Source organism: Hoplias malabaricus, chromosome 2 (assembly GCF_029633855.1).
Source record: "Hoplias malabaricus isolate fHopMal1 chromosome 2, fHopMal1.hap1, whole genome shotgun sequence".
NCBI lineage: Eukaryota > Metazoa > Chordata > Actinopteri > Characiformes > Erythrinidae > Hoplias > Hoplias malabaricus.
This window is the reverse complement of record NC_089801.1, coordinates 54,597,222-54,615,283: the sequence shown is the minus strand read 5'-3', so window position 1 is coordinate 54,615,283 and position 18,062 is coordinate 54,597,222. Positions and strand designations below refer to the sequence as shown.

The window sequence follows — 18,062 nt, the reverse complement described above, 5'->3', positions numbered from 1 at the left end:
TACTGGATGTGTGTGTGTCTGTATATATATATATATATATGTATATATATATATATATATATATATATATATATATATATAATATTTGTTATTAAAAATTTCTCTGTATTTAAAATCTAGAGAATTGTTCCATGCCTTACATAGTCATATCATCACTGGTCATCTTCTATCTGAAAATAAACAAAATAGTTTTTTTGCACTGTTCAGAGCACTGTTTGTATTATACATTGAACATACTATACTGGGAAAAGAAAGAAAAAAAAAAGGGTTTTTACACAACCTACATAGTTTTTCCACATTAGGACATGTCAGATTAAGAAAATCAAAACAACAATACATTAAAAAATTTAGTTTATTTTCTTAAGCATACATAATTCAACAATTGGTGCCCAAATATTTTGATACAACTCTTATTTATACTCAAATATTTATAATATTTTCATTCCTTATATTCTGGAAAATAGGGATGATTAGTCTTTATTTAAGATAGAATCATTATTACCTAACACTAGCTTACCACATCTCTATTGTTTTTAAAGTTAATCCCAACAGTTGTGGGCCAAAAGCACATGTAGACAGCAGTTGAGTTAAAATAACCTACATATTGTATTTATTTGTGTTAAACATAATGAGAACCATTATAAACAAACCTAACTGACATTTTGCTTCACCATAAGGAGACAATTTGGAAGGAATAAATGTCACACTTTTGTCTAGGCTAAAAAAAGGGGAGGAAGCCTTTTGGTGGAGGAGAGCAAGGCCATTGGTCAAGAGAGAGGCTGATTTGCATAAGAAGAGTGGCTTAAAGCCAGCTCCAGCTCACAGCTCCTTATACTTCAGCTGAGCTTTGGAGAAGGAGCACCTCATCCACTTTAGATGGCCTGTCTCTAGTATCTCTTCAGAAGTTCAGTAGATAGAGATGGAGGTCAGAAAAATGTTAGCTGCTTTGAGTTTAGTTGTGATCTTTGGCACATGGGCAACAAGAGGAACCACCACAAAGTATTACACCTATGAAGAGGATACCCCAGGAACATTCATTGGGAATCTATCAATGGATCTGAACATAGACTCTTCTGAAGATCCCAACACAAGCTTCCGTTTCATGCAGGAGTGCAACTCTTCATTCATTCATATGCGCCAGAGTGACGGAGTCCTGTCAGTGGCAGAACGTATAGACCGAGAGAGCCTGTGCCAACGTTCTCCACAGTGCCTAATCACTTCAGATGTGGTGGTGTTCTCCAAGGAAAAGTTCAACCTGATCCACGTTGAGATCCATGTGAGAGATGTCAACGACCATGCTCCTGTCTTCCCAAGTGACACAATGGAGCTCCGGATCCCTGAAGATGTGGCTGTGGGCACACGCTTTCCATTAGAGCCTGCAAGTGACTTGGACGTAGGCAGCAATTACATCCAGAGTTATCAATTCCTTCCCAACTCCCATTTCAGCATTGAGGTGAGGGGCAGAGAAGATGGCGAAAAGTTTGCTCAGCTCGTGCTCATCAAGGAGCTGGACAGAGAGCTTGAGGACACTTACAGACTTCAGGTCACTGCAAATGATGGTGGAAGCCCTCCAAAGACTGGATCAGTGACGGTTCATATTAAGGTTCTGGACTCTAACGACAACAGCCCTCAGTTTGAGCACAGCACTCTTAAAGTTGAGCTCCCTGAAGATGCACCCATAGGTTTTCTTTTGGTCAAAGTGCAGGCATCTGACCGAGATGAGGGCGTGAATGGGGAGGTGCGTTACGACTTTGAAGGGAGTGTCTCTGAGGAGATCAAGAATACTTTTGCAATTGATCCCATCAGCGGGGCAGTGACCGTGAAATCCATGGTGGACTTTGAGGAGAGAGCTTCATATGAGTTAAAAATACAGGCATATGATTTGGGAACAAACTCAGTTCCAACAACTTGTACTGTCATTGTGGACATTGTGGATGTGAATGACAATGCTCCACAAATCAAGATCAAGCCCATGACTTCAACAAGTGAGGAGATGGCGTACATCACTGAAGCAGCAGCCGTGGAGAGCTTTGTGGCTCTCATCAGCACTACAGACCGAGACTCAGGTGCCAACGGGTATGTACGCGTAAGTCTGCATGGACATGAGCATTTCAGGCTGCAACAAGCATACGGCGACACTTTTATGATCATCACTACCTCAGCTTTGGACAGAGAGAAGATTCCTGAATATAATCTCACCATAGCTGCTGAGGATCTAGGTTCACCACCTTTTAAGACTTTTAAACAGTACACCATAAGAGTCACAGACGAGAATGACAACCCCCCACTTTTCAGTAAGTCAGTTTATGAAATTTCAGTAATGGAAAACAAAGCACCAGGATCCTACATTGCTACTTTAGTAGCTCGAGATACAGACGAGGGCACCAACAGCAAAGTCACATATAAAATCATTGAAAATGAAGTTGAAGGCGTCCTCCTGAGTTCCCTTCTCTCAGTGGACTCTGCTTCTGGAACTCTCTATGCAGTGAGATCTCTTGACTATGAGTATGTAAAGCAGATTGACGTTCCCATTCAAGCAACAGATGGGGGATCTCCTCCATTGTCAAGCACAGCTCTGGTGAAGGTCAGGGTAGTGGACGAGAATGACAATGCACCTTTCATCACACATCCCATTCTCATAAATGGCTCAGCAGATGTGCCTTTACCTTACTATGCACCGGCTGGTTACATTGCCCTGAGGGTCAAAGCAAGAGACATGGATGACGGGGTGAATGCTGAGCTATCCTACACCATCCTAGAAGATGAACATGCTCTGTTTTCTGTCAACAAAATTTCTGGCGAAGTTGCCTTGAAACAAAGCCCCATGTTTGAATACGGAGATGTGTTAGAAATCAAAGTGGCAGTGAACGACCATGGCCGGACCCCTCTGTCATGCACAGCCACTGTCCGGTTCATCATTTCAGATGTGGAGCCACTGGAGGAGCAGGTAGTGGTGGTTCTTGAAGCAAGTGAAGAAAAGGAAGAGCTTGATTTTGAAACTTCACTCTTCATCATTGTGCTTCTGGGGGTCGGGTGTGTCACGCTGTTGGCTGCCATTGTGGCAGTGGCCTTGTCGCGCAGGAATGCCCCAAGAGGTGGCACCATCAGTAAAATGGAAGGTGGTTCTTACTTCAAAAAGACCCCTCTACCATCACATAGCATTGACTCTTCTGACTCAAACAGTTTCTCTGGAGGCAGTACCACCATCACCGAGCACATCTCCACCACGAGGGACGACACTTATTCTTATGAAGAGGAGCACAGCAGAGACTCTGACAATAAGGTAAATAATACTCTTTTTTAAATGGCTGTCCAATGTTGGGATGATTTCATTTGATTTGGTGCAGAAAAAAAGTTAGACACACATTCCATAAACTTAATGGAATGGGAGAATTATTTTATTTTCAAGATTGATATTTAAAATGTAATATATTTTAAGGGAAAGTAATTTAATCATTTTTTAAATTATTTAAATTTAATTTATTTTCTTTTATCTGTTTAGTCCTCTGTTATTTTAGCCCTGAAGGGAAAGTTTTACTGACCCTGGCCTTCAGTGTGTAGTTAAATAGAATGCGAGTCCTTACTGTGCTTTTCTTCTATTCAGGTGTTTCGACCACTCTTCAACAAGGCCAAATTTGAGCCTGTTGCCATTTGGCAAGGAGACAGATACACTCTTCAAATGAGGTACGTCATGCCCAGTCCTTTTCATTGGGTTTGATGCTTAATTTTAAATGACAAGTGCAGGGCTTTGTACTAATCTAAATATACTGTGTCCCTGACCTCAAAGTGCATTTGTTCTGGATGCAAATTGTGCCTCATATCTGATGGTGTTTGTCCTCTGGCATGGCTATTATTGGATGTCTCTGCTCTCTTCTGATTTTTTGTTATTCCATTCACAGTGGGATTGGGCCCACTGACCAAACAAGCGTGAAGGACAGCGGGAAAGGAGACAGTGACTTCAACGACAGCGACTCTGATGCTAGTGGAGAAGCCAGTCGGAAAATGACCTCTATTAGCCACCAGCGAGCTAGCAGTGAGTATTTAAGGTCTTTTATTTTTATGTCCTTGCATAGCCAGGAAAAACTAACTTTAAAATAAATAAATAAATATCCACAAATGTGGAAATGAATTTAAAATATTTACTCATATACAAACATATATAAGTTTTGATTTCATAAAATAAATTAATAAATAAATATTTATCATTAACGCCATACAATTAACAATAATATTAAGGTTGTTGTAACATATTATAATATTAACAACAACTAGTGAAATTTATGAAATGTTTATTCATCTGATCTATTCTATTAATAGCCACATTAGATTCTCATTTTCCAAATATATTTATATGGTCTTGTTAAAAATTCAGTTTACGATGAAATATACCATAAAACATTTAACAGCAATAATAAACACCACATGTTCAAACAACAAATCAAAGAGTAAACAAGGTATTAAAAATATAATGGTATTAAAAGTCATGGATTTTGTATAATATTAATCCAATATGTTACTGAGGATCTAATGAAATTTACACATGCATTAATAAAAAAAACAATAAAAAGGTCCCATTGACAAAATTGAATATTTGTCTGGATTTTACAGAAAAAAAAATGTTTCAAATATATTTCTCTAAAATATTTGACATTTAAAACTTTCATTCTCAGGTTCATTCCACCCTGGACCAACAGATGGACCATACAGAAACCGAGAGCTCCCAACGCATGCTAGCAGCACTCATTTGGGCAATGGCAGATACACTATAGCATATCGGACAACAGCCTACGGCCACCATCCAGTTGCCCCACACCAAGGGCCTTCATGGAGGGACTACAGTTATAATTCCATGCTCCCACGTGCCTCCGAACAAATTCCAGGATCAATGTGTCAAAAAATGGGGACACTTCCTCCCCAGTTCTACTATTACCAGCATAAAGTGCAAGCTCACGTGGACAGACAAGCCACATCTGCTACAGAACACATGACAGATGTGAATGCCACACCGGTAACTTCCTTTTGAACCCTGACTGCACCGCAAAGGTCACCTAAGCTGCAAAATTCACATTAAGGCTATGAGGCCAACTTGTATTTCGGGCTAAACTTCATGCTAAAATGTTATATTTGGTGCGTTTGGTGGTTATATTTGGTGGTTTTCCACCTTTAGACATTTTTTTAAAAGACTCTCCTAGACTGTGTTTTATATTTGTATTGGGGGGGGGGCAGTATATGTAAATGTAGACCCAGTCATTTGATTTGTTTTTGCCTTCCAAATGAGGTGGTTTACTTTCTTGATTCATTGTAAATAACTGCTCTGTAAATAAGTGTAAATATTGATTGATATTTATTGACATCATCTGTTCTTCAATGAAAATAAATGGGTGAAACCAAAGAGTTCTGCTGTTTTGAAAGAATTTGTATACAAAGGTCATGCAAAATAATGGAAACGTGTGCCCTGTGAAGGACTGGCGCCCCCTCCAGGGTGTGTTCCTGCCTTGTGCCAAGTGATTCTGGGAAGGCTCCGGACCCACAGTGACCCGAACTGGACAAGTAGCTACAAACAATGAATGAATTCATTATTGGGTAAACAGCTGTGCTGCTTCAGTTTTTACATGCCTTGGAGTCACTGCTTTGAAAGTAACCCACCAAATAATAAGAAGCCAACAGTGGTCCTGCAGTCAGAATATGAAGGACTAGTGGACGATTAAACATAACTGAAAGATTAAGATGGAAAAAAGTAATTAAGATTGTTTAATATGAAATGGTACAGAGAAGCTTGCTGTAAAGTTCTAAAATTGAACTCGAGGACTAAAATATAGAGCGTGAATCCAGAAGATAAAATTATTGGGGACGATTTTGCCACAACAACTTGAATCCACTTCATGTAACAGCTGTAAGAAACATTGAGAAACTTGATTCGTCGGACATCTTGTTTCTATCAGCACTACTATGAACAGCTCTAGTTGATGAAAGTCTCTAGTACACGCTTTTCAAACGCTTCTTTATGAGATTTATGAGCGAAGGCGCCCCTCGACAGACAGCGGAGCGAATGCTGTCGTTCGTGCCTACAGCTCCCATGATGCACTGCTAACACTTCAACTTGACCTTAAGGAAGTTCCTGTGTAAACAAAAGAGTAGCTAGCCGTGTTAGAGGAGACGCTGCGATGCGGTCTGTGGAGAAACGAAAGAGTAGAGAGCAGTTTTCCTTGGTTTTGAGGTCCGAGAAAACCGACCTGTCTTTGTCTACAGAGTGTTTGTTTTATCTCGGAAAATGGTTCACGAAGAGTTATTAGCTCGTCTTAATGAAGCCGGGTATAAGAACTGGCTGAAGGCTGGCTACTGTCTGCTGAGGGTGAAGGAAGGTTTATGTGAATTTATGGATCAAGAGATGCGCACTTTTCACAAAACTGTGATCAAAAACAACACCGCTTTACAAAGAGGACAGACATGCAGATACAACTGCAGACCAAAGGCTAACCAGGTACATTTAAATATACATATACTAAGACTAAAAACTACATTAAATAATGAAAAGGCTGTAATACAAATCATCACAGTTAAATATGTTTAATTGGTCACATTCGTAAAGACACCCAGTAAAAAACTACTGGTCTGCGTTAATATTGAATTCTGCGTGTCATGGTTTTGGTAATTTTTTTTTTCACTTTGACAACGACTTTGTTTGCCACTTTTGGTTTCTGACGCTAAATATCTTTTTGTAAATACGTAGGATACATTGTGTGGCCTTTATATTTCACCAGAGGAAGGTTGGCAGCCGTTTGTTTTGGGAGTGGCGTGTTTGTGATTTTGTGTGGATACTTAGGGAGTGAGGTATCTGTGATGTTGCCTTTTGTTTCCTTATTTGTTTCTATTAGGTGAGTTAGAGCTGTCTGTGGGTCAGTGAGGTGGGGTGTTTGTTTGTTTGTCGGCACAGGCCATCCTGAAGTTCACTGCTGTTCGTAAATATCACACACACAATATTCTGTGCATTATCTTAATTGTGTTTCTGGTTGTGACCTTTTCTTTTGCATATTTTGTCCACATTCTCATCCCTGCACAGGCTGAATTAAGGGGAAGATCTAGAATTGATCCCCTCATGTCTTTTAAAAGTGGTTTAGATCAATTTTCTTTCCCTCTTCTTGAGAATAACTTCCAAACACTAACTGTTGAACAGATTATTTTTGTGTGTTTTATAGATGAACAGAGGGGAAAGGTACTTGGTTTTCCCCACTTCAGTCAATAACACTTATTTATCTTTTTTTTTTTGTATGATTTGCCACAAGTTTAACACCTGAGATTTATCATTTTTAGACCAAACGCTTCTACCAAATTTATTTTAATCTAATTTTGGTTCTAGAAGGTGACTCTGCTACAAAGTGAACAATTCCAATGATTTTACTTCTCTGGACAAACATTGTGAAATACAGTAAACTAAGTGGTGTCCTATAAAATGATTCACTGCTGAGAAATGTACTGACTCATCATCTGAACATACAAAAAGCAATCCATGAGCGCTGATACAGATAACAGCACTGGGATATTTAACTCTATGTGTATAACTTCACCTTACACGAGTGTTTTATCAATCAGGGGAGCTCTACAGTATTTTTGAATGTGTACATTGAATAAATTTAACACAAATACTCTGAATCACATTGTTTATATTACAGAGCTGTACAGAAACTATGAATAAAATCTGTTTGTACTTTAGTCAAGTTGTTTTGAATGCATTATTGAAGTGGAACATTTAACTTGGGCATGGATTTATACCACACCCAACTCTTGGAATTTTTCACTCTTTCCATTTCTCTTTCAGTTTCAGTCAGCTTGCCCCGTCTGTGATGAATGGCGGAATGAAATATTGAGGCACCACACAAAGCCATATGGCATCATTAACTGGGGAAACTGCAAACCCTGGCTGTGGCCCACAGAACCCTGGGAACTGGCAAAGGTAGACCAATAAGACCGTTTAAGGTCTGTGTATGGAGCTGCTGTACTCAGACCTTCATTTCATAATGTTAAGTCTATAATTGGACAGCTATCCAGGAGAATGTGCAGTCTGCAGTTCTTTAACTTGCATACACCTTGTGGCCTGAATGAATCAGCGCTCCTGTACTGAACCCCTTATAAATATTGCTCTTGCAGCCACTACTTCAGACATTTAATGAGCGTTACGTTATATAGAACATGTGGAAATAATGACTGATTGCTGCTTTTACTTCTCTTTCATGATTAAGTCTGAGTTTGAATGACTATAAAGTTGCCATTACATTTTAGGCTTTTATGCCCAGAGGACACGCAGACAAATACCGAGCAGAGCAGTGTGATGCTGCAGCACTTCTCAATGTCCTCCACTTATGTGACCATTTCCACTTCATCAACCAGGCCCTTGTTACCCAGGTAAGAAACAAACATGTTTTCCACCCTTTAATACCAATAAACCAGCTAAGAAATTAATAAATACAAACAAATGGATCCATTTGTAAATGCTTTATCTGTCAGAGATAAATGTTAAAGGAAAGTTTTCAGCCAACACCCTTCACTTTTACATGTGGCAAGCAGTTGCACACCAAGTGCATTTAAGTTTATTAAAGAAAGGGGGGGGAATCCAAATTGTTCATGTTTTCTTTGAGTTTAAAAAATGGACTCTAGAAAGACAATGCAAAAGTAAGTGTACATTTAAATTACCAATATGTTTTCAGAATTTCAATTAGTTTTCTCATCTCTCCAACAGGGAGAGATAGGCGTCTTCTTGGAAGGCTAACCCTGTTGACACCAAAAATGCAGTGCACACAATGTCCAAACATTTATAGACCCCTTATTAATAAAGTCACTTTAAAAGGCAGACATTCAGGTGTGCATCCAGCTTGTAGACATTACCCAGGATACATGAAATTAAAATGGCATACGCTACAGCAGCATTAAACAAGCTTGAGGCCATTACGTTTAATGACAATTATGGGCTAGAGCCTCCACACACCGGGCTGTGGAGTAGTGAAATTGTTCTCTGGAGTGCTGGAGCTCCATTTAGTACTTTTGGGATAAGCTGAATTTGCATTTGTAATCTGAAACTAATCACTGAACAGCAGCATCTAACCTCAATGTTTCTGTGATTGAACGCAATCAAATAATCAAACAAACTGTTCCAACATCTTGTGTAAAGTCTTTAGAAAGAGTAGACGTTTTCACTGAAAGCTAACTGTTAATGTCCTTTTTGTCTTCAGAACTGCTGGATAAACACACACTCAATGTTTGGCCATATAGTCTATTATTCATCTACAAGGGTTTCTTTAGACTAGAGTCACCTAGTCCAGAAAGCATACCTCCAATTCCTAAAGACTTGCGAATGATCCAACTATACACCATCCCTCTGTCCCCAGGTGATTCACTGTAGGAATGAGCTGATGCACTCATGTGAAATGCAGGTCTCTGATCAGTGGATGGGCAGGTTTCAGAAGAGTCTACAGGAGCTTATACGACACCTACACCACATTCCTGCCATGAATGCAGCAAGTCAACAAATACATGAGGTACGTAACAAAAATGGCACTTAGAATATGAACCTCAAGTGTCCAAAGTTCAGCAGGCAGGGGCCTGATATGAACAGATTTGGCAATATTTCTAAAATGTATTTCAGTTACTGTTCTGGCAAAGATTGACTACTTTAATTTTAAACTGTTTCTTAGGTACCACCCATTTTCAGGAATTTTATTTTTTTAATCTTCTGTTATTGTTACTCTGGGCTCCCCTTTGATTTCATTACAGTGCTGTACAACTACACTACACTAGGGGGAGCCCTAGGAGCAAAATTCCCCAAATCTTACCTAATGTTCCTTAAAGGAAACACCAGCGTCACTGATTTACCAAGTGTTTTTAATAGTACAGTATTCACAACCTTTCATATTGTTATACTAAATCTCCAGTATCTTAAATGCTGATTAAATGTTAATTTATTTATAGTCGTATAGATAGGGGTAGTAAATAGTTGCATATTTGAGTATAACGACAAGTAAAATATTCAATTGATGTACATTTCTCAAGCAGCTGTATAATTTCCTGTATTAGCGATTTGAGCTGCTACTTTTGTACTTCAAGGTGCCTTATTCCACAAAAGTAACGACTTAATAGCACTTGAGCAGAAGTGCTATTTATACTGAACAGAGCATTTATACTGAATACACACTTATACCTCCAGATGTTGTCAGTAGATCTGTCACTGAATTTCCCTGGGGTGGACAGTGTGGATGGAGAGGATACAGAAGAAGTAGAGATCGAATCTCTCAGCCAGTGGGAGACTGAACTGCTCAGGGAAAGTATAAAAGAGCAGCTGGACAATGATGAACATGAAGGAAGACCTGTGGTAAGTTCAACATAACAGAATCAGCAAAGTTAAGCTGCTATTTTACAGCAGTAAAGACTCATTCCTTGAAATATGAGTTCTACATGTAACTGAGAATGAAGTTGCTCACCACTAAAAACGGCTCTGAAAACTTCCTCTTTTCTTGGAAGTGTTACAGACTCATTTACCGAAATTCACTTGTTCAGAGCTAATAGAAACATGTTTTGTAACATTTCAGTTATTCACTTAACTGCTTACAGCTGAATGTAGATTTTATATATAACTTAATAGAGAAACAGTAACAGGTTTCACTCTTTATGATTTAACTGATGCGTTTATAAGCAGCAAACTCCTCAATAATTTCTAATGTTCTCAAATATGTTTTAAGAGAATGTTACTTGTTCAAGTTGCAAATTCCTGCCTCTCACCCCCCTAGGATCTGAAGAAACTACAGACGCTCCACAGATTTTTGAGAGGCCATAAAGATCTGGAGAAGCAGTTCAGGACAGAACTTGACAGCATTGAGGTTTTGGAGGAACAAATGCAGAAAAGTTTCAATAAGGAAAGATGACCATTGCTTTCTTTGCAGATCATTTCTTCCACAGTTACACATTGTTGAAACTGGGTGATGAGGAACTTGGTAATTGATTTGTGGATGGATCTCTGAAAGCCTTTTTAATACTTTTGTTAAATACTCCAGCTTAAGGACCTAATTTTTTTTTACCACATCTGTAGCAATAAAATATTAATTTCAAACCCCTCTACTAGCCTCTTCATTAAGGCCTGTTCCTTCAGCATATCCATTTTTCAGCATTTGCTAGATCCATTTAAATATTAGCCAGTCCCCGCCAAACTTCATTGGCTAAATCCAATTGATTAAGCCTATCAAATTAAGTAGTTGCATTAAGCAACTGATTTCATTGATACTGGTTTTATTCAGGATTCACTGATTTATTTTTCAACATCTTTGTAGTAATGTTAATAAATAAATATATACACACTTACTTTATATTTATTGCTATATTTTATCTGCTGTTAGTGTTATGCTCAAATTATCTCTCATGAATCGGGTTGTAGGGATAAAGATGAAATGAAAGAATGTTTCAGATTTCACTGTAAGCAACCTGACATTCATTTTACATAGTTGTCCAAACAAAAACATGCATTGCTAAAATAATTTTAGAAAGAAAACGCCTCAATATTCAATGGAAGTCCATGTAAAAAGTTAATTTTGGAACATGAATTTCACACAAAGTGAATGACTGCTGCTGTGTTGTAAAAATTTACGTTTTTCTTTGGACAGCAACGATATCTAGAGTACAGTATTTATTGCCAACAACTTCCAAGTTTAAGTCGTTTTGGCAGCTCTGGATGGAGAGACATGTTCAGGTTGACTGCAGCCTTACATTTAGTTCTTGGCAGGGTTGTATGTTTGTTTGTTTTTTAATTAAACTAGGAGATTGTTATTTTTTTTTGGAAGGGGGTGTTTTCAATCTAATTCAAAAGAAAGTGTGATCATTTCAAAGTCAATTCAGTTTGCAAAAAAACATTTTATTGACCCGACTAACACATTTAGCACGTATCTTATTTCAGAACTTTAGTCCAGTTTCTTGGCCGCATTCTGTTTCAGTTTATTCTGAAGAAGAACGAGGTCAATGTAGACTGCATGTTCCAAAACAGTGGAGGCACAGAGGAGCTCACCGTGCAGTGCCCCACAATAATCAGTGCTGAACACATCCTGACCTGAAACAATACAACTTGCATTAAGCAAAAAAAAGGGCACAAGGTGGTAGCCACTTTACTGTATGCTTTATATACTGTCCTTTACCCTAAAGGTAGAGGTTCTTTATGGGTGTAGAGCACCTGGCTTTGGTTATGTTCAAAGGTTTGTACTGCTCCAGATTGTGCTCAGCAGACATCCAGGAACCTTCTGGAGCTCCCAGCCCATGCATATCGATTGGACTGACTGCACGAAGCACTGCCAACTAATCAAAACAGACAGTTCTATTGAAGCTGAACTCCACTCCGTTACAAAAGTGAGACATTAGTAACAGACCAGGGGCTGACCAGTTTTAAAACAGCAGTGTCAATCTACACATATTGCCCAAAACTCTGAACTGACCAAGTTTTCTAGGATTTAAACATCAATTCATTTTTACATTGAAAATATAAATTTGATGTTTTTATTAATAGGATTGTGACAAAAATGTTTTTGCTAAAATAATACCTTGGTTATAACATTTTGCAATTTACAACAGGTTCTTAGAGCTGTGCCCTAATGTCAACCCTAAAGAACCCTTCCTAATAACCAATAAATGAAGGAAAGGTCTATAAGGAACCATCCTATAAACTGTAAGGAATCTTCATGTCTCTAACCTGAGAGTTTCTTACATGATGCCATAGAGAAAAAGGTCTTGGCTCCTTTTAAGAGGCTTTTTTTGAGACTTTGTATTCAGTTGACATGCATCACAATAGCCATTATGGTGGTGGATGAACGGGTGGATAGTTAGATTTAAAAAAAATAATTAAAGGGGTGGAGGGGGGGTAAATTTACCCAATTTGCTCTTTTCATATAACAAGTCAACTGACACGTGCCGTTGCTTGACTGAAAAAAAACTGCAGCCATATTTGCTTTAGTGTGCAGACCAAGACTGACATGCCTGGTCAAAGAGATGGTTGGTGAACCTCTTCTTGTAATTCTCATAATCATCCTTACTCTCCGGGGGCAGGTCTTTCCATTCTTCAAACCACTTGTAGTTCACAAATGGTATGGATGACCATACATGGCTTGCCTGAAAAGTTGATATAAGTTGGACTCACCCACATGTACTCGCATCTCAAGTCACAGCAAGTGTGTTCGTCCTACCTGGAAAGCAGTCTTTTGAGCTGGGGTCTTTGGCAGAAGGGTAGGAGATGAATATCATAGGGACATTTTCAGGGACATTTCACACCAGTGGGGTGGGGGGGGGGGGGATTTGGGGGAGAAAAATGTAGTTTGGGCTGTAATCTTTTCAGGACGAGGGATGATCTGGACTGAGAACAGGAGAGCCTGTAAAAGGTAAGCTACACCATGATTCTAAGCAAATTGAATTCTGAAAATTGAATAGGAAAACTTGCTGTTTAGATCACTTAACACACCATACACCATCTGAACTTTCAAATTACAAAATGAAAGGACAAACCAAACTTGGCTTGATCTGTATCTCAGAAGATAGAAGCTTCTGAAAGGTGGTAAATACACTGACACTTGAAATGACGACAGGAGCTTGAACATTAGTCTGCTCACCATTCCTCATCACAGTCACACCTGAAAGGCAAGCCATGATCTCAAAAGGTTCAATCCAGAGTAAAGACATACTGACGTAAATCTTAATATGTGCTTTCACATTACCTACCATATGCAGAACCATTTTCATTAACCAGAATTTGAGAGACAGGGGACTTTGACCTGCACTTTTCCTCCATGCTTCTCAATGACCCAAATTATGTGGTAAGGGATTTCACCAGCGCCCCCTTTTGGGTAGTACGCACCACACTTGAAGTGATGGAAGAGCAGTGCATTCAGCATGCAGCTAGAATTCTTGGGCTCAACACCTAAATTGTTAGTTGCAAATTGACATTTAAAATTGACATTTATTGTATCTCTTAAACACAGAAACCGAAAATGGATAATTTTTTGTTTTCAATTATTCCATTATTAACTAAAATTAAATCATTCTAGAACGTCTAGTTGAAGCATCAAAATAGTAGTCAAAAGAAAATAAATTAAAGACAATTACTCAGCCCTCCACAAGTACATGGATATGACATAAAATTAGTTTTCCTGTGTTTTGGATTTTCCTCCACACAAATCTTGTGTTTGGACATTAAAAATAGAGCTTTTCAACCCCATTTAAAACATGTCTTTTGTTTTGTCTACAATTAACACTCAATCCATACACACAGCGTACTCTCAACCAGGAACAGTCCACCTGGAGGACTGCATCGGGCACTAGGATAGAGTGTCAATCCGTATCTGAACACACATTCACTCACACATACTTACACCAGGACAGTTATTAGTGAAGCCAAGTGCCCTAACCTCCATTATTTTTTTATTTTTTAAATTATTATTTATTTATAATAAAGGATCCTGATTGGCCAACATGGCTTTATGGTTAAAATAATATTGCCACATGCTCTTGAACTTCACAGCTATAGTTTAAAAACAGTATGTGTGTGAACAGGATTATTTTAAAAACAAATGAGAATAAACATCCATGGATGTGAGTTTGAGTATTAAAAAAAATAATAATTAACAACTTGATGCCAAACCACAGGGTGCCTCTCCGTAAAAGTAGTGTGTCAGAACAGTAAAGAAATCCTTGTTTTTGGTGAGGGAACCTATCACTTCTGTGGTGCTGATACGTGAGTACTTGAAGATTGGAGAAATCCAGTCAACAATTCCACTCCACAAAATGAAGTGAGCAAACCAGAGTGGAACCAGCTTCAGGTCACACAGTAAATGGATCTTCTTGGAACAAATCTTGGAAAGGTGGATTAGATAAAAGGGGGAAATAGTTTTTTCCCCAGTTTTATGCTTAAAGAAATTTGGAAAAGACAAAGCAGAAAATTCAGTTATTTTCATTTCTATGGAATTCAATGGTGTTTCAATATAAGAGGTTTCAAATATTCACTCCATCAAACATATCCACCCCATTTTCTGTGCTCTTAGGCAGAGCAAAAACTGTGGAAGGCTTCCTTGCACCATTTCCAGTTATTTATCCTGCTAATACTCAGCAGCAGCATGTGTTTCACGTTTCACAATTTGCAGATGAGATTAACTATGCTGGAGCTTCTCTGCTTTACTTCTGTACAGATCACAAATGTCAGTGTCTCTCACTCCTCCTCTGAGGAAAGTCATAAGGTGAATTATCTACAGCCATTTACTCAAAAATATTTCACTTTAACAGCTGCGACAAAGCAGCAGTCAACACATGTAAATCTTTAATACCACAGACTTTCATAATTTTGAAGAACTCCTCAATTGCCCTAGTCTCAGCCGGGAACTGCTTCTTAAGATGAGCCTCCATCTGTCGCTTCCCTGTGTAGATTGTGTATTCCTTGCATTCTTTCCCCTCTCCAATAATTACAATGTCCAAGGTAGGGTCTAGTTCAGCAAACTGCAGCTGACCGTCATGATCTGATCAAAGGTGATTCTCAGGAGACTGTTCACATGGAGCTGCCCCATGCAGTGGGAGGCTTCAGGACAAGTACATAAAGGATTCACACTTAGCAAGTATGCCAATTATCCCAAACACTACATTTTTTAAAGCTGTATCCTTTTGGAGCAGAAAGCCATGTCACTTACCCATGTCAAACTGGAAGCCCTTTTCAGTGAAGGACTGGCAAAAGCCTCCAGCTTTTTGATGCTGTTCAAGAACGAGAACCTTCTTGCCACGTTTGGCCAGCACCGCAGCCACAATCAGGCCTCTCCCGATCACTACCACATCCAGGTTAGACACCACTTTGGCCGAACTGAACTCTGAACATGCAGACATTAAAACTTGACCATGTTAAATGTACTTTAAATGTAACGTCATATTTCCTTCACTGTTACACTACATTACCCAGCATGCATTATGTACATACAATTATACAGCAACTGGTAATCTCATCCCTTCACAGCAAGGTCGAAATGCACTTGTTTACTATTGCTTCAGAAGCCAATCAATATTTTGCAGTATGGTTTCTTAGAAAAGCAATTGGAATTTATAACTCGGCCAACTAGCAGAATACAGGGGAAGGAAATGGAGCATTTTCTAATCCTAAAAGCAGACAATCACACCCTATAGACTAGAATGGCACCTCTGTAGAAAGTGCATCAAGTCTACAAAGTAAATTCTCATGTGTTTCTAATCATGTGCAGAAAATCAATTTTAACATGGTATTATTAGTTACTGAATCTGAGTATTAAGTATTCGTTCGACCATAAAAGTCCAACCAATTCATATTTAAAAAGAAAAACAAAAAACTAAAAAATAAAATGCTCAGTTCAGCATCTTATGTAACTCTAGCTTTGGGGTTTATTTGAGCAAATCTGTTCTGGCCTATTACATCAACACTGTAATTTCTTTATATGGTAAACAGTGAGCATGGAAAAGTCACACTATCCTGTGTAGAAGCCACAGCTCTAAGCCTGATACAAGGAGCAGGGGAGTGTTTTGAGACTTTAAAACTGGAGGTTAGAACTGCAGCAGTTCAGGGACTTAATGAAGACTAGTGCCCTCTGTTTTAAAAACAGGCTCTGTAGAGTTTTCCCCTGAGCTTAGGTTCCGTCATCAGGGAAGAACAGGTTCAAGCCAAATTTTAAACAGAATGTACCTTGTGCTAATACTTCATCCCTTGCAGCCTGGTTGAACTCCTGCTGGTCTGGAGGACTGAAAGACTCTTTACACAAAGAACTTCTTTTACCAACCAGAAACCAATAGGTTCCCCGAGCCCAGTCCAGCAACCACTCCACATTGCTGCCAGCTATATGCGTGAAGGTCAGCGCATGTGCCATTAAGATCGAGTAGGTCACGCGAATAGCTACAACCTGCTCTCGCTAAATTAAAACGCAGTGGATCTGAGACTCAATCTAAATCCATATTCCCTATGTAGTGCACTACTTACGCCACGAACTTTAAAGAGGCATCTACACACATGAAAAGACAAGCTTCATTCAATATATGAATAGAAAATGAGTCATGAAGTTTTACTTTTTTAAATAAAAAGTTTAAAATTCAAGAAATCATCTCTTAATTCACCGGGTGACTGTCTGTGAGGAGTTGGTGTGTTCTCCCCGTGTCCGCGTGGGTTTCCTCCGGGTGCTCCGGTTTCCTCCCACAGTCCAAAAACACACGTTGGTAGGTGGATTGGCGACTCGAAAGTGTCCGTAGGTGTGAGTGTGTGAGTGAATGTGTGTGTGTCTGTGTTGCCCTGTGAAGGACTGGCGCCCCCTCCAGGGTGTATTCCCGCCTTGCGCCCGATGATTCCAGGTAGGCTCTGGACCCCCCGCGACCCTAAATTGGATAAGCGGTTACAGATAATGGATGGATGGATCTCTTAATTCAATCACAGCTTTATATACAACCTGAAGGAACTACGCTATGTCAGTTCTGGCCTACACAATTATTACATTTGTTTTCTTTACAGAAAAGAAACAAAGAGTAGTGGTATAAATGTGTTTAATATTAATGTATCAGTACTTATCTGTTGTTGTTGTTGGGGAATAAAGAAATGTCATTTCAGATCAGGTTTAAACAATGTATTTTCAAAGGTACACCAATGATTTTAGGGTCCAAGTGGCTACTTCAAAAATTACAGCTTCATGATCATTGTAATGATTATGTAATGAGCCTCTGTCATTGCTACTCTACTTTCTGCACTGCAGAAACAGCACTATGTATCTTTTGGAGGAGGGTAGGAACTCCACAACTACACTTGCTGCCACAATACATACACTGATAGATTGCTGGATTAGTAACAACTACCTTGTATCTACAATGACTTACCATTTTATCAGTTCCATTGACCATACAGGAGCACTTTGTAGTTCTACAATTAATGAATTAATGACATGCTTTATGATCATTGTAGAACCGAACAATGAAATGTGACCTCTGCATTTAACTCTCTGTGGCAGTGCCCAGGGTGCATTTGGTGAGATAGGTGTCTTGCTCAAAAGCACTTTAGCCATAGT

General features: G+C 38.9%; 2 protein-coding genes and 1 pseudogene across 2 annotated transcripts; 2 read left to right on the top strand and 1 right to left on the bottom strand.

Moving 5' to 3' along the window:
- The first annotated feature begins 919 nt into the window (after positions 1 to 919).
- LOC136677041 (protocadherin-8-like) lies at positions 920 to 5,023 on the top strand. The gene is made up of 4 exons (XM_066654403.1): positions 920 to 3,283; positions 3,605 to 3,684; positions 3,900 to 4,033; positions 4,671 to 5,023. The coding sequence occupies exons 1-4, from the start codon at positions 920 to 922 to the stop codon at positions 5,021 to 5,023; spliced, it is 2,931 nt and encodes a 976-aa protein (XP_066510500.1).
- Positions 5,024 to 6,100: 1,077 nt separating this feature from the next.
- Positions 6,101 to 11,172, top strand: LOC136687270 (uncharacterized protein CXorf38 homolog). Its single transcript, XM_066661609.1, has 6 exons — positions 6,101 to 6,481; positions 7,817 to 7,951; positions 8,278 to 8,400; positions 9,381 to 9,530; positions 10,196 to 10,360; positions 10,776 to 11,172. The coding sequence occupies exons 1-6, from the start codon at positions 6,272 to 6,274 to the stop codon at positions 10,908 to 10,910; spliced, it is 918 nt and encodes a 305-aa protein (XP_066517706.1). The 5' UTR covers positions 6,101 to 6,271; the 3' UTR covers positions 10,911 to 11,172.
- A 764-nt stretch (positions 11,173 to 11,936) lies between these two features.
- Positions 11,937 to 16,883, bottom strand: LOC136677035 (inactive all-trans-retinol 13,14-reductase-like; annotated as a pseudogene).
- Positions 16,884 to 18,062: the final 1,179 nt, after the last annotated feature.